We start from the raw sequence: 23,318 nt of genomic DNA on the forward strand, positions 1-23,318 counted from the left end.
CATTTAAGCTTCTGGGTTCAGAGTAAGGTACAAACAATTCATAAAACTTTTTCTTTTCTCTGAATAGATTCTGTTTTCTAAGTTTGTATTGTTTATAGATACAATTTAAAATTCTGATTGAAAATAAAAGTGTCAGAATCACAGTGTCATAGAACCTCAGTATTAGAGAAACTGATGACAAACCTTAGGCTGAAATAGACCTTAGAGCTCTTGACCAAGTTTTGCTCAAATAGTGAATTGCATCTACAATATTCATGAAAAGCAATTATTTATTTTCTACTTAAAGACCTCTAGTGACAGCAAATTGACTACTCTTCAAGGTATCCTATTCTACTTTTTGGGTTTTTTTGTTTTGTTTTGTTTTGGGTTTTTTTTGGAGAGAAGGGGAATGGCAGGGAGGTCCAGATCTACCTGTGATTTCATTGGTCTAGAATTTCCCAGAATCTTTCTACTGATTCAGATTGCAATTCAGTAAGTTACACATCCTGGATAGTTGCCTAGATCACTGAAAGGACAAGTGAATTGCCCATGGCCACATAGCTAGCATGTGTCAGGGACATGACTCAAGCCCAGTCAGGTTTTCCTGACCCCAAATCCAGCACTCTATCCACGTAGGCACACTACCTTTCATTCATTTTTTGTATGACTGTATTTGTTAGCAAGTTTTCCATACGGAGAGCTGAAATCAGACTCTCTAACTTCTACCTGCTGGCTGTCATAGTTCTAGGATGAAGCAAAATGAATCCAATCTGTTTTCCATATGACAACCTCTCAAATTTTTGATGATAGCTATCATTTCCCACTTCCTCCCACCAAATCTTCTTTTCAGAGATAAATATCTCCAATTCCTCTACACAAGCCTTATGTGGCATGGTTTTGAATCCTCTCATTGTCTTTGTGGCCATCTTCTTCATGTATTCCAGCTTGCCTAAGTTGCTTCTGAACTGTGGAGTTGAGAACTGGTCACAATACTGCAGTTGTACCATGACCAGAGTAGATCATTATGATCACAAGTCAATCAACAAACACTGTCCTGGATATAAAGGTAGTAGGCCCCTCTGATGGCTTCTCCCCATTTTCCTCCCAAAAGTTCAGGTCCCTCTAGCCTGGGGATTCTTAGATTTCAAGGGTAGGGATATGAACTTAGATGTAAGACATCTATTTCTATGCTGTTACTGTTCAATTGTTTTTCAGTCATGTCTGACTTTTTTGTGACCCCATTTGGGGTTTTCTTGGCAAAGATACTATAGTGGTTTGCCATTTCCTTCTCCAGCTTATTTTATAGATGAGGAAAGCAAGGCAAAAGGGGTTAAGTGACTTGTCCAGGGCCACATAGCTAGTGAGTGTCTGAGGCCAGATTTGAACTCATGAAGATGAGTCTTTCTGACTTCCAGTCCAGCACTCTATCCACTGCACCACCTAGCAGCCCATCTATATTTAATTTATATGTCTCCATCATCTATAGCCATCTATATTTTTATGTATGTGTTTACTTTCACAAACATCCAAAAGATATTTAGCATTTCCTTCTATTACAAATAAAACCATTGTTCTAAGAAGGGGTGTATAGGCTTCACCAGACTGCCAGGCAGGTCTATGACACATACAAAAAGGGTTAAGAACTGTGTCCCTATAATTCTGAGTTATGCAACTATCTAATTTCAAAAGGTACAAATGTATATAATGAGAAAAAAGAAGTGCATGTGTATGAATACAATATACATTAATATTAGCATATAGGTATATAGAAAACTGATTCTCAACAGTGTGATCCATTAGAATGACTTGCAAATATAATATTAGCATAAATTCTGCTCCTTCCAGAGAGTTGGAACATCAATGTTTTTAGTTAGGCAAGGTCTCAGAGATCCTTAGCTTAGGTACCGGCTTTCTTTTCAGATGAGCATTTCAATTTAAAACTTTTTTACTTGGTAGGCATGAGGAGAAATGGGACGTAGTTTCTATTCTCTTTAATATTAATATGGATTATTATGGAATCATAGAGCTGGAGAGTTAGCAGAATACTTAGAGGCAGTCTAGTACAACTCCTATTTTCCCCATCAGGAAACTGTGGCTCATAGAGTCCAAGTGACTTGCCCAAGGTCATATAACCAGTAAGTATCAGAGGTGGGATTTGAACCCAGATCTTCCTGATTCTAAGTATAGTACTCTGTCTACTATGCCATGTTAAGATGTTAATCTATTAGCTCTAATCATGTAATTAAAATATCCAAAGAGTACAGTAACATTCTTCTGATTTACATTGCTTACCATTAATGACTATTAATTAATCGATTAAGAACTAATAATAATTCAATGAAATAACATTTCAGGCAAAAATAACACTTGACTACACATAATAGTACTAAATGGGAATTAGGTTTCTTTTTTTAAAAGAATATTTAAGAAGAGGGATTTTTTCCAAAAGAAATTGAAGTTAAAATATTTAAGAGTTTTGTTTTGATGAAAGGCACATTATAAGAAACTTGAAATTCAAATTGTTTTCTTTCTAGGACACTTACTAATATAATAGCAAATCAACCTTGGTCTTACCCTTTACTTTCAAGTCTTCCAATACCTTTGACTGGACTGTTGAATCACTTACTAATTTGATCTCAATATTTCGAGCAGCCAATTGTAGCAACTTTTCAAAAAGACGCTGACCCTAGGAAGAACATTAAGAGATGCAAGTGAGGAAATACAGTCATTTGCTTATTTATCTTGCTAAAAAATTAAGGAATTTAAATTTTTAAAAAAATGGAACTAAGTTTTACAAAAAGGTAGACAGAACAATCACATCAGTCATTTATCACACCCTTGTTATATTCCTGGCACCATGGTAAGTGCTGAGGTTCCAATAAAAGCAGAAAAAAAGTCTTTGTCCTCAAAGACCATGTAGTCTAATGGGGGAGACAATGTATGAATATGTAAGTACATATAAGATAGACAGCATAAATGGAAGGTAATCTGAAAGAGAAGGCATTAGAAGCGAGGGAGAATGAGAAAGGCCTCCCTGTAGAAGGCGGGCTTTGTGATGAATTTTGAAAGAAGCTAAGGAAACTAATGAAATTAAATTAAACATATTCTTCTCCCAAATTTCCAGTGATTTATGTTGGCTTCTGGATTTTTAAGTACTTTAAAAAATATTTTCTAAAAGTAAATATGCTTCATAAAAGCAGTATAGTATGACATATAGCTAGCCTTGGTGTTTGGATGAAACCTCCTCTTCTTTCTACTTATATAGTCAACTGTTTTTCAGTTTTTAGTCTTTAGTTGATGCTTGGAGGCAATGAGAGATTATGCACAGAAAGGTGGTGCAGTGAATAGAGTGCGCCCCCTGGAGTAAGGAGGAGCTGAGTTCAAACCTGGCCTCAGACTAGCTGTGTGTCCCTAGGCAAGTCACTTAACCCTATTTGCCTCAGTTTCTCATTTAGAAAATGAGCTGGAGAAGGAAATAGCAAATCCCTCCAATATCTTGCCAAGAAAACCCCAACTGGGTTGTGACAAAGAGTGAGTCACAACTGAAATGATTCAACCCTAACAATAAAATGTGAGATTAAATGATTAGCCCAGGATCACATGACCAGTCTACGTCAGAGGGGAGATTTGAACTTGGGTCTTCTTGACTCTCAGACTGGCTTTCTACCCATGCAGTCTCAAGTGCATATATATTTGTGTAAAAAATGTATGTAAAAAATTCGAAGGCGTTAAAATATTTTCTGTCAATTATCAGAAGGGAGATTTTATGTATCACAGACCTCAAAATGGTGGTGAGTCTGCCCATATGCATATATCCCTTTACCATGGAAAGGCTGACCGACAATTTCCAATTTTAAGATAACGAGGCATTCTACCTAAAAGACTGAACTGCTTTGTGATTGGTCCTTTACATATTTCTAACTGCTAACTATCTCCAGCTACTTAGAAGACTTTTCTTGAGGTGTCCAGACTTTGCATGATGTTTATGAATCACTTCTAGGATAAACAGTAGCATCTAGTGAAGAGATCAACAGCTTTCAGGGTAGTGAAATCTCATTTTATTACTGAGAAAAAAAGAATTTAAAAAAATATAACAAATATGCATTGTCAAACAAAACAAATTCTCTCATTGGTTATGTCCAAAACATATGTCTCTTTCTGCACCCTTAGTCCATCACCACTCTGTTAGGAATTGGATAGCATGTTTTGACATTATTTCTCTGGAATTGTGTATGATTATTGCAGCTGATGAGAATTCTTATGGCTTTGAAAGTTGCTTGTTTTTATAATGTTATTGTATAAATTATTCTCTTGGTTCTGGTCTTTTTTTTTTCTTAATCAGTTTATACAAGTCTTTAAAATGATGACATTGCTGACTACACTTTAGATAATGCAGTACTGTAAATTTTGGCAAGGGCAAACTTTGAAACTGCCTTACTATTATGAGACCCTTTCTAGCTGTGTGGTCCTTGGGAAGTCACTTAACTTTTCTCAGCATTAATTTCCTCATTTGTAGAATGGGAATAATACCTACAGCACTTACCTCACAGTTGTTGTATTAACTAAAATTATGTGTGTAAATTGCTTTACAAAATTAAAAATGTCACACAAATGATAATTATTATTTTTAGTTGTTCATTTTTTAAAAAATTAAAGTAGTGAGTGAATTTAAGTCTGAAGTCTAAGGGCTAAATATAGCACTCTCTACAAAGTAGGTAGGAGGCAACTAGGCGGCTCAGTGGATGGAGCACTGGGCCTGGAGTCAGGAAGACCTGAGTTCATATCCAGTTTCAGAAACTTACTAGCTGTGCAACCCTGGGCAAGTCACTTAACTCTGTTTGCCTTAGTTCATTCATCTGTAAAATGAATTGGAGAAGGAAACGGCAAACCACTCCTGTACCTTTGCCAAGAAAATCCCATGGACAGCATTGGTCCACGGGATAACAAAGAGTCAGACACTGCTGAACAACAACAACAACAACAACAAAGTGGGTGTGCAGCAAATGCCTTTAGTGGACATTAAGCATTAGATATTTCTTCAATGCTAAATTTAGAAAGTTATAAGAAATTCAAAATGGAGTGAATGCATTAATAGACATTCCAAAACAAGCCTAACTACAGCATTCACTCTCAGTGATTACATAATTACGTTTTTTTAAAGCCACCTCTGTATAAATACTAAGCATGTGAAAAAAGTAAAAATAGACTTCCTTTAATCACAGTCTGTCTGGATCTGCATATCTTGGACTATCCATTTCTACTTGTTTAGAAGAGGCCTGATAGCCTTTGTTTTTAGTTCCATAAAAATAGCACTTTGAGAGTCAATGACGAGCTCCAGAGCCATAAATATAGGCTAGATAGGACAGTTATTCTGTTTCACACGAACCAAATGTATGGTGTGATCATTAATTCAGAGCAACAAAGCCTATATTTTTTAAAAAAAATGCAAATATACTAGCACAGGAGTACACAGAGCAAAACCCAAGCCTCTTCCCATCTACGAGGATGGGAAAAATAAAAAATAGTCACTGTTGGATAGTAATGTGGCTCTAAGTGTCACTGTTGGTCTAAGGGCTCTAGTAATTGAGAAGTCACTTGCTGGTCTTTTTAGTGAAGTGACTGGGACCAACCCAGTTAGGAAAATCAGGTTATATGCATTGTTATTGTATATTATATACTATTATAATATATGCAATATATTAGGGAAGTTGGTGTTACAATAAAGGGAGTCAAGTTTAATATGTTAACAAACTCATTTATTACAATGCAAAATATGAAGTTTAAATTAGTCAATGTAACTTATTGGATATGTTAAGCATTCAGAAACAGATATAAAGGTACAAGATGCTGGGGATTTTAAAACTTCCTAGAAATGCACAATATCCTTGAAAATTATTGTTTTATTTTTAAAATCTGATAAGAATATTATTGCAGTGATATGGCATGTACCCTCCACACACAGTAGATGATTAATAAATATTTTCCATTGTGAAACTTGTAAGGGATACAAAACTGATATTTAACTCAAGTAAATCTGTGAAGTTTTCATCACCAACCACTAATAAAATATCTGTGAGTATCAATCACCCTTTGACAGGAAAATGAGTCTGCTCCTTGGTTCTTAGCCTTAGGTTACTCTGAGGCCAAGACAGTGATTGCAGAGGACCCAAAACAAAGTTTAGTGTGTGTTTAATTCAATAGACACAAATTTACTCAGTGTTTATAAAACACAGAAGGCAGGGAAGGGAGTCCAGAATGAGGGTGATCAACTGGGAAAATAGGGCAAAAAGCAGTTTCAAATAGTGAGGCAATGTGAGAAGTAAGACAGGAGACTGTGATCAGAAAGTGGAATTCCAGAGTCCAAGAATACTTTTCAGTGATGATGAAATCTAAGGTATGACCGTGCCTAGGAGGAGCTGAGTTATAAGTGAGAGGGAGACTATGGGAGTTGAGAAAGCTGATGAACTGTGCAGTTGGGTGTTCTTAAATATGAATATTGAAGTCACCAATGATGACTTCAATGGGGTGAAGAAGAAAGATGCTGAGCTAGGTGCCCAAGTCATTAAAAGAGGGTGGATTGGGGAGTCGATCCAGTGGAGAAGAGCCAGAAAGTTGCCTGAGCTCTCCCCAGTTTCCCTCAGAAACAATATTAAATCAAGCTTTTAAATGGATTCTCAAGCAACAAAATACATGAAAAGATAGAGTGAAACAATTTTCCAGCTTAAGATAATTTAGAAGAACTTCAGGAAAGGTCTGTCTCACTTGGGTAAAAGGGAGTACAGCCCAGTGTAGATGGTGTCTGGGCAAGATAGCAGGAGGCTCTTAGCCACAGCACAGATCAGCAACCAATCCTAGCTCAGCAGGCTGGTGCTGCGGCAGGCTAGCTGTGAGGCCCCCAGCCCAGTGGAGAAGGCAAACTGCCAGCCCTGGAACCCTGGCACAACAGGCGCGACCAGGCAAGGCCACTCTCAGTGCAATGGGCAAGCTGCTAGCACCTGCAGTCCCAGCACAAGAAGCTTGGGACAGTACCCTTTGTACCCCAGGAGCAGCGTTCAACTTTTTAAAATGAGGAAAAAATCAAAAAAGTGCTGACAATAAAAAAAAAAACGGCTATGGTGACAGGGAAGAACAAAACACAAACTTAGAAGAGGACAACAATGTCAAAATGCCTACATGTGAAGCCTAAAAGGGGAATATGAATTGGTCTCAAGCTGAAAAAGTCCTCTTGGAAAAGTTTAAACATAATTTTAAAAATCAAGTAAGAAAAGTAGAAGAAAAACTGGGAAAAGAAATGAGAGTTATGCAGGAGAATTATGAAGAAAAGAGTCAACAGCTTGGAAAAGGAAGCACATAAACTGACTGAAGAAAACAACTTAAAAAATAGAATTGGTCAAATTGGAAAAAAAATCCACTGAAGCAAACAACTCCTTAAAAAGCAGAATTGGCCAAATGGAAAAAAGAGGTACAAAAGCTAACTGAAGAAAATAATTCCTTAAAAATTAGAATTAGGCAAGTGGAAGCTAATGATTCTATGAGACATGAAGAATCAGTCAAAAGAATTTTCAAAAATGAAAAACCAGAAGAAAATGTAAAATACCTCATTGGAAAAACAACCTGGAAAATAGATCCAGGAGAGATACTTTAAGAATTTTTGGACTACCTGAAAGCCATGATCAAAAAAAGAGCCTGTACAGCATCTTTCAAGAAATTATCAAGGAAAACTGCCCTGATATCCTAGAACCAGAGGGTAAAATAGTCATTGAAAGCATCCACTGATCACCTACTGAAAGAGATCCCCAAATGAAAACTTCAAGGAATACTGTAGCCAAATTCCAGAACTATCAGGTCAAGGATAAAATATTGCAAGTAGCCTGAAAGAAACAATTCAAATATCAAGGAGCCACAGTCAGGATTACACAGGATTTAGCAGCTTCTTTATTAAAGAATTGGAGGGCTTTGAATATGATATTCCCTAAGGCAAATGAGCTTGGATTACAACCAAGAATCAACTACCAAGGACAATTGAGCATAATCTTTCAGAGGAAAAAATGGTCATTCAATGAAATAGGGACTTTCAAACTTTCCTGATGAAAAGACCAGGGCTGTATAGAAAACTGGATTTTCAAATATGAGACTCAAGAAAATCATAAAAATGTAAACAAAGAAGAAAACAAAACTGTGTTGTTCAATATGATTAAACTGTTCACATCCCTACACAGGAAAATGATACTCATAACTCTTGAGAACTATATCTTTATTAGAGGAGTTAGAAGGGGTATACTTAGGCAAAGGGTGTGGGTATAAGTCAACTTTGATGTAATATAAAAAATGAAGGGGTGAATAAAAGGATTGTACTGGGAGAAGAGGAAAAGGGGAGGCAGAATAGGGTATATTATATCACATGAAGAGGCTCAAAAAATCTATTAGTAAAAGGAAAGAAGTGAGGGGGTGAGCATTGTTTGAATCTTACTCTCATTGGATTTGGCTCAAATAGGAAATAAAACACATACTCAGTTGGGTATAGAAATTTATCTTACCCTGTAAGGAAGTAGGAAAGGAAATAGGAAAGAAAAGGAAAGGGGAGGGGAGAAGGGAGGGCAGAAGTAGGAGGAAAAAGGAGAGAGAAAAGGGGGCACTGATAGAAGGGAGGACAGATTGAGGGAGGTGGTGATCAGAAGCAAAACACGGTGAGGAGGGACAGGGTGAAAGGGGAGAGAAAAATATAAACGGGGAAAATAGGATGGAGGGAAATAACACAATAATCATAACTATAAATGTGAATAGGATGAATTCTGATATCTAAACTGGGAAGCATCAAAAGATAGAAAGAAAATTATAGACCAATTTCCCTAATGAATATTGATGCAAAAATCTTAAATAAAATACTAGCAATGAGATCACGGCAACTTATCACCAGGATAATATATTATGACCAGGTGGGATTTATACCAGGAATGCAGGGCTGGTTCAGTGTTAGGAAAATTATCAGTATAATTCACCATATCAATAACAAAACTAACAGAAATCATATGATTATCTCAACAGATGCAGAAAAAGCTTCTGACAAAACACAGTACCCATTCCTATGAAAACGACTAGAGAACATAGGAATACACGGAGTTTTCCTTAAAATGATAAGTAGCACTTAACTAAAACCATCAGCAAGCATTATATGTAATGAGGATAAGGTAGAAGCATTCCAATAAGATCAGGAGTGAAACAAGGATGCCCATTATCACCATTATTATTTAATATTATACTAGAAATGTCAGCTTTAATAATAATAAGAAAAAGAAATCTAAGGAATTAGAATAGGCAATGAGGAAACAAAACTATCACTCTTTGCTGATGATATGATGGCATACTTAGAGAATCCTAGAGAATCAACTAAAAAACTACTTGAAAAAATTCACAACTTTATTAAAGTTGTAGGATATAAAATAAACCCACATAAATAATTATCATTTCTATTTATTATCAACAAAGTTCAGCAGCAAGAGATTTACAGAGAGACATTCCATTTAAGATAACAAAATACAATATAAAATATTTGGGTGTCTACTTCCAAAACAAACTCAGGAACTATATGAACACAATTACAAAACAGTTTTCACACAAATAAAGTCAGATCTAAATAATTGGAGAAATATTAGTTGCTCATGGGTAGGCCAAGCTAATATAATAAAAATGAAAAGCCTACCTAAATTAATATACTTATTCAGCACCACAGCAATCAAACTATAAAAATTTATTTTACAGAGTCAGAAAAAATAAAATTGATCCAGAAGAACAAAGAATCAAGAATATAAAGGGAATTAATGAAAAAAAAATGCAAAGGAAGCTTCCACTAGCTGTACCAGATTTAAAACTATATTATATAAAGCAGCAATCATCAAAAGTATTTGGTACTGGTTAAGAAATAGAGTGGTGGATCAGTGGAATAGGTTAGGTACACAAAATACAGTAGTAAATGACTATTGTAATCTATTGTTCCATAAACCCAAAGACCCCACTTCTGGGATAAGAACTCACTTTTTGACAAAAACTTCTGGGAAAACTAGAAAATAGTTTGGTAGAAACTAGATATAGATCAATATCTTACACTGTATACCAAGATAAGGTCAAAATGGGTACCTAATTTAGAATAAAGGGTAGTACCATAAGCAAATTATGGGAGCAAGGAATAGTTTACCTGTCAAATCTATGGAGAAGGGAAGAATTTACGACCAAACAAGAGATAGAGAACATTATGATGTACAAAATGGATAATTTTGATTACATTAAATTAAAAAGGTTTTGCACAAACAAAACTAATGCAACCAAAATCAGAAGGAAAACAGAAAGCTGAGAAATACTTTTTACAACCAGTGTTTCCAATAAAGGCCTCATTTCTAAAATATATAGAGAACTGATTCAAATCTATAAGAATACAAATCATTCCCCAACTGATAAATGGTCAGAGGATATGAACAGTCAGTTTTCAGGTGAATAAATTAAAGCTATCTATAGTCATATGAAAAAATGCTCTAAGTCGCTATTGATTAGAGAAATGCAAATGAAAATAACTCTGAAGTACCACCTCACACCTAGCAGATTGGCTAATATGACAGAAAAGGAAAATGATAAGTATTGGAGAAGATATGGGAAAATTGGAACACTAATACATGGTTAGTAGAGTTGTTAACTGATCTAACCATCTGGAGAGCAATTTGGAACTATGCCCAAAGGGCTATAAAACTATACATACTCCTTTTTTCCATCAATATCATTACTAGGTCTGTAGTCTAATGAAATCATAAAAAAGAGAGGAGTCACATGTACAAAAATATTTATAGCAGCTCGTTTTGTGGTGGCAAAGAATTGGAAATTATGGGGATGCCTTCAATTGGGGAACAGCTGAACAAGTTGTGATAGATGAACGTAATGGGACACTGCTCTAGAAGAAATGATGAGCTAATGGATTTTGGAAAAAACCTAGAAAGACTTATATGAACTGAGGATGAGTGAAGTGAGCAGCACCAGGAGAACCTTGTACACAGTAACAGCAACACTGTGTGATGATCAACTATGACAGACAGCTCTTTTCAGAAATACAATGATCCAAGACAATTTTAAAAGACTTGAGATGCAAAATGCTAACCACATCCAGAGAAAGAACTATGGTGTCTGAATGCAGATTGAAGCATAGTATTTTCACTTTTTTTTCTTTCTTGTGTTTTCTACCTTTTGTTCTGATTCTTTTTTCACAACATCACTAACGTGGAAATATATTTAACATGATTGTACATGTATAACCTACATCAGATTGCTTGCTGTCTTGGGGAGGGAGAGAGAAAAATTTGGAACTCAAAATCTTACAAAAATGAATGTTGAAAACATGTAATTGGAAAACAATAAAATAGTACTAAATGCAAAAAAGAGGATAGATTATTGATATTTCTATTGATTAAATGAAGCAATAAATGTGTAAGTACTTAGGTTCAAAAAAAGCAATGTCTCAAATATTAGAATAAAGGAGGTATGACCAATGAAAAGGAAATCAATTAATTTTGATTATTTTGATTTATGTTTAGTTTGATTATAAGATTAAACTCCTTTCTTTAGGAAAAGCTAGCCCTAACCTAAACTAGACTAATATAGATAGTCTCTTAAGTCTAGTTTACCTATAGATTTAGTGATTAGATAGATTGAGAAGACTTCATTTAGTAGCAGGAGATTGGTAGTAGCGGGTAATTTAGAAGAATAAAATAATCGTAAGATTATAAGGTTTTCTAAAAAGTCTTATTTTCCCTTTCTAGGAGAAAGGAATGTTGACCAGAGGCTACATTTGACCTTCTTGCTGTTTCTTGAACATGACACTCTCTCTCCCAACTCCATGGCTTTTCCCTATCTGTCTCCCTTGCCTGGAATGCTCTCCCTTCTCACTGGCACCTACTGGCTCACCTGGATTCCTTTAAGACTCAGTACAAATCCCACCTACAAGATGCCTCTTCTGGCTTCCCAGACTCTTCCTTTGCCCTACCCTGCTTCTGCCTTCCCTCTGAAATTATCACCTAATTATACTGTGTCTGTATATGCATATATAGATATAGATGTGTGTGGAGATAGATTATGTATGTATAGAGAAGCGGGGGGAGATAGGGGAGAGAGGGAATGGGTGTTTTAGTTGTTTCAGTTGTGTCCAACTCTTCATGACCCCTTTTGGGAGTTTTCATGGCCGGATACTGGAGTGATTTGTCATTTCCCTGTCCAGCTCATTTTATAGATAAGGAAACAGTCAAATGGGGTTAAGTGACCTGCCCAGGGTCACTAGTAAGTGTTTGAGGCCAGATTTGAATTCAAGTCTTCCTGATCTAGGCCTGGCACTGTATCTCTGCACCACCTAGCTGTGCGCGCTCTCTCTCTCTCTCTCTCTCTCTCTCTCTCTCTCTCTCTCTCTCTCTCGCTCTCTCTCATACACACACACACATACACATACACATACACATATACACATATACATATAAACACACACATATATATGTACTACTATATCTATATATACATATAGACATATACATATCTTAAACAATTATTTGCATATTGCCTTCTCTGTTTAAATATGAGCTCTTTGGGGGCAAAGATCATGGTGGTTTTGGTTGTTTTTTTTTTTTTTGCCTTTCTTTGTATCTCCAGAGCTTAGCTTGTCCTGGGACATAGGAAGTGCTTAATTGTTGTTGACTGACTGACTGAAAGCCACAGGTCAGGGTAAGTAACAAGCAGAGAAAAGCTCTTTGACTAAATTGTACTAAGGCTCTATTAGAATGTTAGCATTTAAGAGCCTTCTCACTTAATTGTATTGGGAGATGGGGAGGGTTGAGACTCATTGTGGCCTACTGAGTTCTGGAAATAAGTCTTTGTTGAGGGTGCCTCCAAGGTGAAGCCTCTTCTCTTTGAACATCTGATGTCAAGGCTTAGCCAGAAATCTAGGGGCATAGACCTTTCCCAGGCACAGACCCCTCATTGAGAAAATTCTACTGCATTAATTAAACCTGCAAAGGATTAAGTGACTGGTGCCAGCTGAGGGGTGCTCATGTGAGGAGCACATATTACCAGTTAATTCATCAGTAAACAGATTTTTGTCCCATTAAGGGTTTTAATTATTCTGTGCAGTGCATTATGACTCCATTACCTAATGACAGTTCTCTACAATTATGTGCTCCCATGGTGGGGGATGAACACAGCCATCCCAGCAAGGAGCAGATGAAGAGATATTCATGCTCCATGTGATTAGCATTTGGAGATCCCACTGTTTGTGGGTATGGGGTGTGAGGAAGCTTGGCTATGAACATACTCATCCTGACAATAATGGGCCCTAGAATGGCAACTCCTATAGGGTGAGAGATTATAAGTAGGAATGGTGCATTGGTACAAAAGACATCAGATTGAGTCCTACAGGGATCAAAGAAGCATATTTGGTCATGCTCCAATATCCAATCTAAAATCTAGTGCTGACAGAAGATCTTCCCTAAATGTCACAATCCAATAGCATTTCCTGTCTAAGAAGATGGAGAAGGTAACAGCCAGTAAGCAGAAGGTCCCTTAGAGCTCCAAATTAAAGGATTCTTTGTAATTTATTAAACAAAAATAAGGAAATTAGGAGATAAAGGGTAGAGTATGGGAATAAAATGGAATTAAGTTTTGGACATATTGATTTTGAGGTGACTATGGAATGCCAAGGTGGAGAAATGTATGCAACCAAATTAATCAACAAACAAGTATTTATCATGTTCTCTGTTCCAGGAATACTGTTAGATGCTAGGGATATCAATATAAAAAAATGAAGCAATACCTACTTTCAAGTAGTTTACATTCTACTGGGTAAGACAAGTACATATATGAGTATATATGGGATAAATATTAAAAGAATAAATACAAAGTAGAGAAGATAATATCAAGGAAGAATAGAACACTAGAACAAGGGAGCTACAAAGTATGATGGTAGTTTAGAAAAGGGAGAAATCACTACAGGTTGTGGGCATCAGGTAAGGCTTTGTAGAGAAGGTAACATTTGAGGGGGACCTTAAAAGAGAAGAACTTGCCAATTAACCCAACATTGCCGGTACAGTTGTTTGGTGGAGAAAAGGGCAGAGAAATAGTGATGGTGATTCAATCAACCCATCAACATTTATTAAGTGCCTACTATATGCCAGGTGATGTTCACAGACTATCATTGTCTATTTCTAGACCTATTATTCTGCAGGAGCAGTCATCCAGCTTTGCAGTAGGGATGCTCTGTGTGTTACCTGGAAGCTCCGGAGTTTAGTAACTTTAGAAAACAGCTGCCAAGGCAATAAAATGAGATTAGAGAAATGAGGAGAAATAGATAAGCTAAATATAGGAGAGAAAAATACTTAGAAAACAACTTAAAAGAGACCAATAATGGAATCTAAAATATTTAAAACAAACCAGACTGGTTAGAGAATTACATGGTTCTATATAAAATCAAATGGTTTCTGTTGGATTAGCTAATGGTGGTGTTTATGAATTTACATCAGGGTGATTCTTTTGCCTGGGGAAAAAAACTGAGCATCCATTGCAGATATTAGGAATCCTCACATCCTCCTGTGAGGCAGGTAGGAATAGGATTAATATAATTTAATAGGAAAACTGAACATATGGACATAAAGAGTATTTTTTTATTGTTTTAAAAATGTTTTGTAGTTAGTGGCATCAGTAAAATATTCAAATACACAAAAATGTTACATTTGAAGCCATAATGCCTATAATTTGTAGTTAATATAAAATGTCTATATTAATTTTAATAATTTTTGAGGGGATGTCATCTGATCTGTGATCTCAATAGTATGGAGAACTCCCTCAGTCAAGCCCATGTGAAAGGGAAAGTCTGTTAAGGGTATTACAGAATTGCCTGCAGCACCAAGATGTCTAGTAACTCACCCATTGTCACATAGTCACTCTGTGCCAAAGGGCTCTTCTGTACCCGGCTCTTTCAGACTCTAAGGCTAGTCCTCAATTCAACACTATACCACATTGTTTCTCTCTTCTTTGAAATAATATAGAACAGCTATATTCTGTTTGTTTTCATGCATTCTTTCTTTTAAGTATTTCTTTCAGACTTCATTGCTGTTATTATTTTTACATAGTTGTAGACTGTGTATATTGCTTTTATTTTCCTTTCTCACCCAAACATCTGTAAATGTTTTTCCTTCCTTACCTAACAGAAATCTCAACCCCCCTAGAGATTTTCCTAAAAAAAGAGTCATTGAATCAGGACTAGAATTTTTGATTGTGGAGCCTTGTCTATTAACATCAAGGAATAACATGTTTCCCCTGAAGGGGAAGAGAGTAGAAAAAGTATATTGTCATAAGATACAATCTTAAGAATTTGTGGTGTGCCCTAGGGCTGTCTGACTTTGTGATGCTCATGTTATTCTCTGACTTCACACGGCTGGATAGGAGGCCAGGGCAGAGATGATACAAGGTACCCCTACCCAACATTCGCTTCACATTCCTTAAATCATCCATTTTCCCTGTCGATGCTATGTTTAAAAAAAAAGGGGGGTGGGCAGTTAGGTGGCACAGCACATAGAACACTGGCCCTGCAGTCAGGAGTTCAAATCTGACCTCAGACACTTACTAGTAGAAGCATTTACTCAATGAGGGTCTGTACCTGTGAAAGTGTCTATACACTAAGATTTCTGGCCAAGGCTTGACATCAGGTGTTCGAAGAGAAGGATTGCCTCCCCTTCCCCCAACTCTACCAAAAACCTCCCAGAACAACAATTAGTAGCCTGTAGATTTTCTAGGCATATGTGTTCTGATTCACTCTAAGATAGAAAGGAATCCGTAATATCCTAGATCTAGAGCAGGATAGAGTCTCAGAGGTCATCTAGTTCAACTGCCTCATGTTTCAGGAGAGGAAGCTGAGACCCAGAGAGATTGATTTAAACAGGATCACACAGGTTACTGAGTCAGAGGAATGATTTTAATCCAGATCCTCTGACTCAATATCTGCATTCTTCCTAATATCCCATATGATTAAGCTCCTCAAATAACAATAACCTTGGGCATTCGTAAAAATGACAAGGGTAGGCAAGATGATCTCTAATGTAACTTCCAGTTCTAACAGCAATGATTTTATAAGAAGAAACTAGGATCTATGGTTTATGTAGCCACCTCCTCCTAGCATTCCAAAGATGTAAGTTAAAATGGATCCTGTCTTCTTCTATTCTTACCCATTTTGGAATCTGTAAGATAAAGACACTAAGTGCCATACACACAAAACTAAATTGGTTAGTAAGGTCAAACTCAGGTATCTGACTTCCATCCATATGTTCTTCCGATTGGGCCACTCTTTTTCTCGGAGTATTATTCCATATAATACAAAGTTAGGTTCCAGGTATAGTTAATTCACCACCACAAAAGAAAAACTCAAAAAAAAGAAAAGCTTCATAGATCCAAGAAAACACTTAATTTTTTTTTTTTTAGTTATTGGCATTCCCACCTGTAGATGTACAAATTACTTCCTGGAAGGACATCTGCTGGCTTTTATAACCCAAGACACATTATACCTCTCAAATGTTGATACGTTCAACTGGGGACAAGTAGAACTATTTTGTAGGGTGGTAGTTTTGATACAGTGGAAAGCACCCTAGATTTACAATCAAAAGACTTGGTTTCCAATCCTCATTCTGCCACTTCTGGCTGTGTAATACTGAGTAAGTCACTTGACTCTTCTTTGACTCAGTTACTTCATCTGTATAATGGGGATGATAATACCTGTACCACCTACCTCATAGAGTTGTTAAAAGGATAAAGTGAGTTAATGTATGTAAAGTAATTTATAATGCGGTGTAAGATTACAGATTTAGAGCTGGATGAGAATTTAAAGACTGGATTCAATCCCTCATTTTATATGGAAATTGAGCCCTCGATATATGAAGTAACTTCCTCAAGGACACACACAAAGGTAGTAAATGCCAAAGCTTGAATTTGGATACAATTCTTCCATTTTCCAAATCTAGCACTTTTCCCCCATTGGTCCATGCTTAGTTTTTATTGTAATGAGATTTTTAAAAATCATAATCATTTATTGAGAGCTAATGTGTGTGGAGAAGTAGATAAGGTATTCTTTTAAGACTGGGTGATGCTCTCCCTACAATGTTGTTATTTCCTCTCATACTAATACTTCCCAAATCTAACAGCACCATTGGGGGGAAAAAGCTGATAGATGATCTACTCATCATTTCCAAGCATGTACTTATTATGATAATAAGAATGTTAACTCTGCTTTTTATCACCATAGAAGATGAAACAGAAGTAAAAAGCCTTTAAATTTAGCAGGTAACATTAGGTTAGATATTAAGAAAGAACTTCTCAAGGATGGAGATATTCCTCTGGCTAGGAGAAGGAGCCTAATTTTTCTCTAACATTCTGAAAAAATAAAAAAGAGGATGGATTTTCATCAAACAGATGGTTTAGGGATGGGATAGTTCTAACTAAAAAAAAAATAGAATATGCTTCAGTATGTCCTACAGTCCCATTGAAATAAGAAGAGCACCCAGTACTTTGAGTTGAGTGCCAACTGGGTGTGATGACCTTATATTCTTTTTATTTAAGACTCATGAACTAATCTCTGTACTAGCCCTCCAGTTTTAGGTGGACTATTTCTTCAGTAATTCCTGAACAGTTGAATGTTCCTTTCACTTGTATCAATTAGCATAGGATCCAAATGTTCCTTAGGAAACCATCCATATTAACTTTAGAGCATTCTTGTATTCCCTTTCCTGAGAGAATATACTCTGCTATAAAACCATGCTGTTACCATGCTGCTCTTTGTAAAACCTGTTATTTGAGCATGGGAACTAACAAAACAACCAGGTCCTGAATGAAGTCAGCTTAATTGCACAATGTGAGTTTGAATTTTGCTTCCATTTTTGTTAATTTACATAGAGGCTAAGACACATTGCACTCTACCACCTCCATCCATTTAGAAAAGGCAAAAGAGAAGGTGAACAATTTATCAATAACATGCTGCAGCCGCAGTGCACATTACAACTTTTCAGGACCCCAAGGATCTAAATTAAGAACAAACAATGAAATGCATACTTTCCTACCCTTATCAGAACTCTTTTCCCTAGTCTGCCTATAGCCTTGACTTTATTCAAAATCTACGGCTCATTAAAAATAACAATGATTATTGGAGACCCAAAGCACTTAACTTATTTAAAGAAATCTGTCTCAACTATGCTTATCTCCTATCAAACAGGATAAAAGGCATCCAATTCTGTGAGCATTTCTGTATAAATAAGAAAGTCTAGTTTCTCAATAAAACTGCCCCCCAATGTATCAAAGAGGCTTAATGAAATATTTATTTACCACATGATCAAGTTGTCAAATATTTAGCACCAAAGAGTTGGTAGGGCAGGAATTCTCAAACCCTTTTTTTTTTTGTATAATGGACATCTTTGGTAGTTTGGACTACCAAGGTCTATGGACTCCTTATCAGAATGACTTTAAATGAATAAAATAAAATACATAGGATTACAAAGGAAACCAAGTATACTGAGAGACCATTTAAAAAATATTGTTTAAAAAATTGAGTTAAAAACTAAGGTTAAGAACCCCTATGTTAGAGATTAGAGATTCCCTGTAGAATCCAGAAGGGCTACTAGATTACACATCTCCACTGCTTTCCTCAGTTGTTCTTTCAAAGGTCATTGATAACCTCCTTATCGCTGATAACAATCTTAATTCTTTTCCTTCTTGATCACATTGCCACAGTTGACATTATTGACTAACTCTTCCTCATTGGTACTGTCTCCTATCTTCCTGATCATTCTCAGTGTCAGTTTCTGGTTCTTCCTTCTTCCCCCCAATTTGTGCATCCTTCCCCACCAGAACATCCCCCACTCTGCCCAGTGCATGGCATATAGTAGCACTATATAAATGCCTATTTCCTTCCCTTCTAGTTCCCCCATCCCACCCCAAGGTCCATCTCCAGCTCATTTCTCTCTCTACACTCTCCCCCTTCGATATTCTCATCTACTCTCACAGCTTTAATGATCTCATATGGATGGATCTCCAAACTCTGTAAAATGATTACAGTGCCCCTGGGGCTCCTTCCAGCTGTAGATCCAGGGCTCTGATCCTATGATTCTGAACTCTTTCCCCAGTGCTGACCTCCCTTGAACCCCAGTTCTTCATTTTGGACTGCCTACTAAAATTAAAATCAACAAAGTCAATTCAGTTCAACATTTACTAATGCACCAAGACATCACCATCCAGATTTTCCTGGATGTCTTAATTCCATCATGTTCAAATATAACTCATGACCTTGGCTAGAATCCACTTGTCTCTCCTTCTAACTTCCCTCTCTGTTGATATCACCATTCTCCCAGTTACTCAGGCTATATATATTTTAGAATCATCTTGTTCTTCTCCCTTTCCCTCCCTAACTCTAACAACGTATATTAGGATTTTTGAGTCTTTGCCCATCCTATTAAATATGCCTTGTGAGATCCTACTCGGCAGGAATGATGCAGTGAATAAAGAGCCAGCATCAGAATCAGGAACACCTGGACACTGAAAGAAATTGCCTTTGTGAACATGGGCAATTCACTTCATCTCTTACTGCCCCCTAGGAAACTAAGCATATAAATTGCAGAGCAGTTCCCACTCTGAATTAATTGAAGGAGTTTTCCTCAAAGTTCCCTACATCAATGAAATAATAGATTCAGACCTATCCTTCAGCATCCAGGTCAAATGCCATCTCCTACATAAAGTCTTTCCTGATTTGCTAGCTGGAAATTAGCTTTTCTTTCTCTAACTTCGCAGAGTAGTTTATACTTGTCTTATGTTATTATTGTGTATTCTTTTGGAATATAGTTATTAAAAATAACCATCAAATAATATTTTGTAGTCCTGCTTATTTGCCTATGTGTTGTATCCTGCTGCCATGCTCCATGAGGGCAAGGATCAGATCTTAATTCTCCTTCTCCTCCAAGCATTTGTTATGTTTTGTTGTTGTTCAGTTGTTTTTAAGTCATGTCCAACTCTTTGTGACCCCATTTGGCATTTTATTAGCAAAGATACTGAAGTGGTTTGCCATTTCCTTCTCCAGCTCATATTATATATGAGGACACTGAGGCAAGCAGGGTTAAATGATTTGCTCCAGGTAACATAGCTAGTGACTAAGGCCAATTTGAATTCAGGTCCTCCTGACTCCAGACCTGGCTCTCTATCTACTGTGCCACCTAGCTACCCATTTGTATATAGATAGTGACTAATTGTCTACTAAATGAATGAACAAATAAAAGAACCCCCCTGAAAAGTTATTAACAGGATTGGTTTTAAGTGAGTCTGCCAGATAACTGCTTTAGATGACTAAATCCTAAAGGTGAATATGGATCTTCTTCAAGTTTCTAACTTTTCCTTGGGCTATACTGGCATATAAATTAAAAGTGTAAAAGGAATCAGTCCATTATTTTTCCTATAGATGAATAATTCATGTACATTTATGACTCTTATCCTTTTTATCTGGTAGAAAATAAAACAAAACACCTAGCCTAAGTCAATGAAATATAGAAGAGAGGCATGCAGTATATGTTATTCCAGTTTTATTGATGGTCTAAAGAGGAATAAACATTTTTAAAAAGGATATATTACTAAGGAGGACACATTTTCCCCTGTAAAATTTCAAAGGAGGCACTGATAAAATTGAATATGTTCTGTAGAGGGTGAGCAGAATGATAGAGTCTGGAAACCAGGGCAAAGGATGAATAGTTGAAAGAAAGAGTGATACTTAAATTGGAGAAAACTAGGAGAGACGGTCTTTAAATATTTGAAAAGCCATCATTTTAAAGAGGTTATGGACTTATTTTACATTCCTCCAGATCCCAGAACCAGGACCAATATGTAAAAAGCTGCATGGAGGCAGATTTTGGCTCAACCTAGGAAAGAAAGAATTTCCAAAAAAAGCAGAGCTGTTCAACAACAAGAAGTGGCATAAAAATGAGTGTTTCCTCAGTTTCTAGAATCATTTAAAACAGAGACTTGATGATCATGTTTCACAAATGTAAAGGGAATTCCTGCAGTGAATGGAAGTAGGAAGATTCTATCATTCTCATTTTCCACACTCTAAGGTGAAGAACACTTTTCTGCATGTAGTTGTGGGAGAATGTGTCACAGAGTTTTTGGAGGAATATTTTTTGCAACTGTTCTTACTATAGCACCTAAATAAAGATCCCTTTCTAATATCTTAGTCTGGCTGACAAATTTATATCTATTAACAATCAACAAGGAATCATTCTAGTAGGAGCTCATGAGAGCTACATGACAAAAGCTATCCCCAACTACTTAGGCTACCCTTAAAATCCCAAGAGGGATGTAGCAGTAGCTTCTGGGGACCCAATCTGCCTTGGAGTGTGGGGGTTTGAGGAACACATCCAGAACATATACTACAGAGATAACAATAAAAATATTGTAAGAGATAAAAAGTCAATGCCTGAGAGCTTGTCAGTTGTTAATAATTCAGATTGCTTTGCCACTTATGGAGTATATTTAGAGAGGACTTATATATCGGTTGGGATAGATAGCCCCTAAGGTTGCTTTCAATTCCTAAGACTCTGATTTCCTTTTCTTTACCACCAGGCATCTTCCTAATAATGAAGGATATAGGATAGTAGAGTGTAGTCAATACAGCTGCAAGTGAATGGTGTAGCTGGAGCCACAGTATTTCTTACTTTTCCTGTAAGGCGTGCTTAGAAAATTAGCATTTTTCCCCCCTCCCTTCAGCAAGTTCTACTAAATAAGCTAGCCTTTTACCTGTGAGACTTGCTAAGTACATTAACCCACCATTAGCTCTTTTCAGGACCTATGCTCTTTCTCTATCACTGAGATCACATGGTTTCCCTGTTAATGCAGCTTCACTCAGAGAAGCCAACAAATATTGATTGGTCATTGAAACAAAAATCTTAGTTTTAATTAGATATGGTTTGCAATCAAGTACAATATTGTTAATCATGTTTCACTATCAATTACTGATTTACTTCACACAAATGCTTTTTTTTTTTTTGGTATGAGGGATGTGGCATTCCCTCAGTTATATCATACATTTCTTCGGGACGGAATGTAGAGTAGAAATAAATGTTTTATCCAAAGAATTTCTACCACTTTACTAATTATACACTTCACCTATACTTGCCATCTCCTTGTATAACATATATGTGGAAAGACCAAACCCCATAAAGAAACAGTTGTGGTACAGTAAAGAGTTTTGGACTTGAGTTTCAATCACAAGTTTCATGTCAGCTTGGTTTCTCTAGGAGGGTCCAGGGATCTGTGTTTGGCCCCAAGCTACTTTACACTTTTATCAGTGATGTGGATAAAGACAGACAGGATATCTTTATCCAATTTGTTATCTAAAAAGAATAGCTAGGGGAAGCTAGGTGGTGCAGTGGATAGAGCACCATCTCTGAAGTCAGGAGGACCTGACACTTGACACTTACTAGCTGTGTGACCCTGGGCAAGTCACTTAACCCCAATTGCAAAAAAAAAAAGAATAGCTAACACACACACTAGCGTCAAACTCAAAAGAAAGGAATCACTGCAAGTACTGTTTTGTGTGTGGCTTTTAGTCCATAGGCAGTGAAATTAATACTTCCTTGCTAGATCACAGTCTGGATTTAAAAAAAAAATAAAACAAACAACAACAACAACAACAACAACAAAACATGATAAAGGTGGGCTAGAACATTTGACTGAATCTAATGAGATAAAATAGGATAAATGTAAAATCTTACACCTGGAGTTTAAAAATCAATTTCATGAGTACAAGCCAAGGCTAGCCATCACTTCTTTTGAAAAAGATATGTGGGCCTTAGTGGACAGCAATCTCATAAGTTAATAGCGAAAGTCAAAAAATCTAATACAGTTTTATTAGAGAGGTATGGTGTACAGGGCTAGGAAAGTGATAGTTCTGCTTCACTCTTCAGACAAGTCTAATAGTTCTGGATGGCACACTTTAAAAAGGGTTTCGGTAACGTGTAGTATATCTAGGAGAAGCTAACAGTATGGTGAAAAATCTCAAGATCATTATATATGAGAATGGGTTGACAGAATGAGAAATGTTTCATCTGCAGAAGAGACACAGAGAGGAGACATGGAAGCATTCTTCAATAATTTGAAGACCTTTCATCTGTAAGAGAGATTAGAATGGTTCTTCTGAACCCCAGAGAGTATAACTAAGACCTAAGGAAATTTAGGCTTGGTTTGAGGAAAAACTTTTCTAACAATTGAGAACTTTTCAAAAAGGAACAAGAAGCATTCGGTGGTTG

General features: G+C 36.5%; 1 protein-coding gene across 4 annotated transcripts in view; it reads right to left on the reverse strand.

The window, feature by feature from the left end:
* The window catches only part of PLD5 (phospholipase D family member 5), a 418,024-nt gene that overhangs the window by 160,301 nt on the left and 234,405 nt on the right, over positions 1-23,318 (reverse strand). For all 4 annotated transcript variants that reach the window (XM_020982069.2, XM_020982072.2, XM_020982075.2 and 1 more), the window contains one exon: positions 2,554-2,665. In XM_020982069.2, coding sequence (XP_020837728.1) covers positions 2,554-2,665 — 112 coding nt within the window. The remainder of the gene's footprint in view (positions 1-2,553; positions 2,666-23,318) is intronic.

Source organism: Phascolarctos cinereus, unplaced genomic scaffold (assembly GCF_003287225.1).
Source record: "Phascolarctos cinereus isolate Bilbo 61053 unplaced genomic scaffold, phaCin_HiC Scaffold_5;HRSCAF=322, whole genome shotgun sequence".
Taxonomy (NCBI): Eukaryota; Metazoa; Chordata; class Mammalia; order Diprotodontia; family Phascolarctidae; genus Phascolarctos; species Phascolarctos cinereus.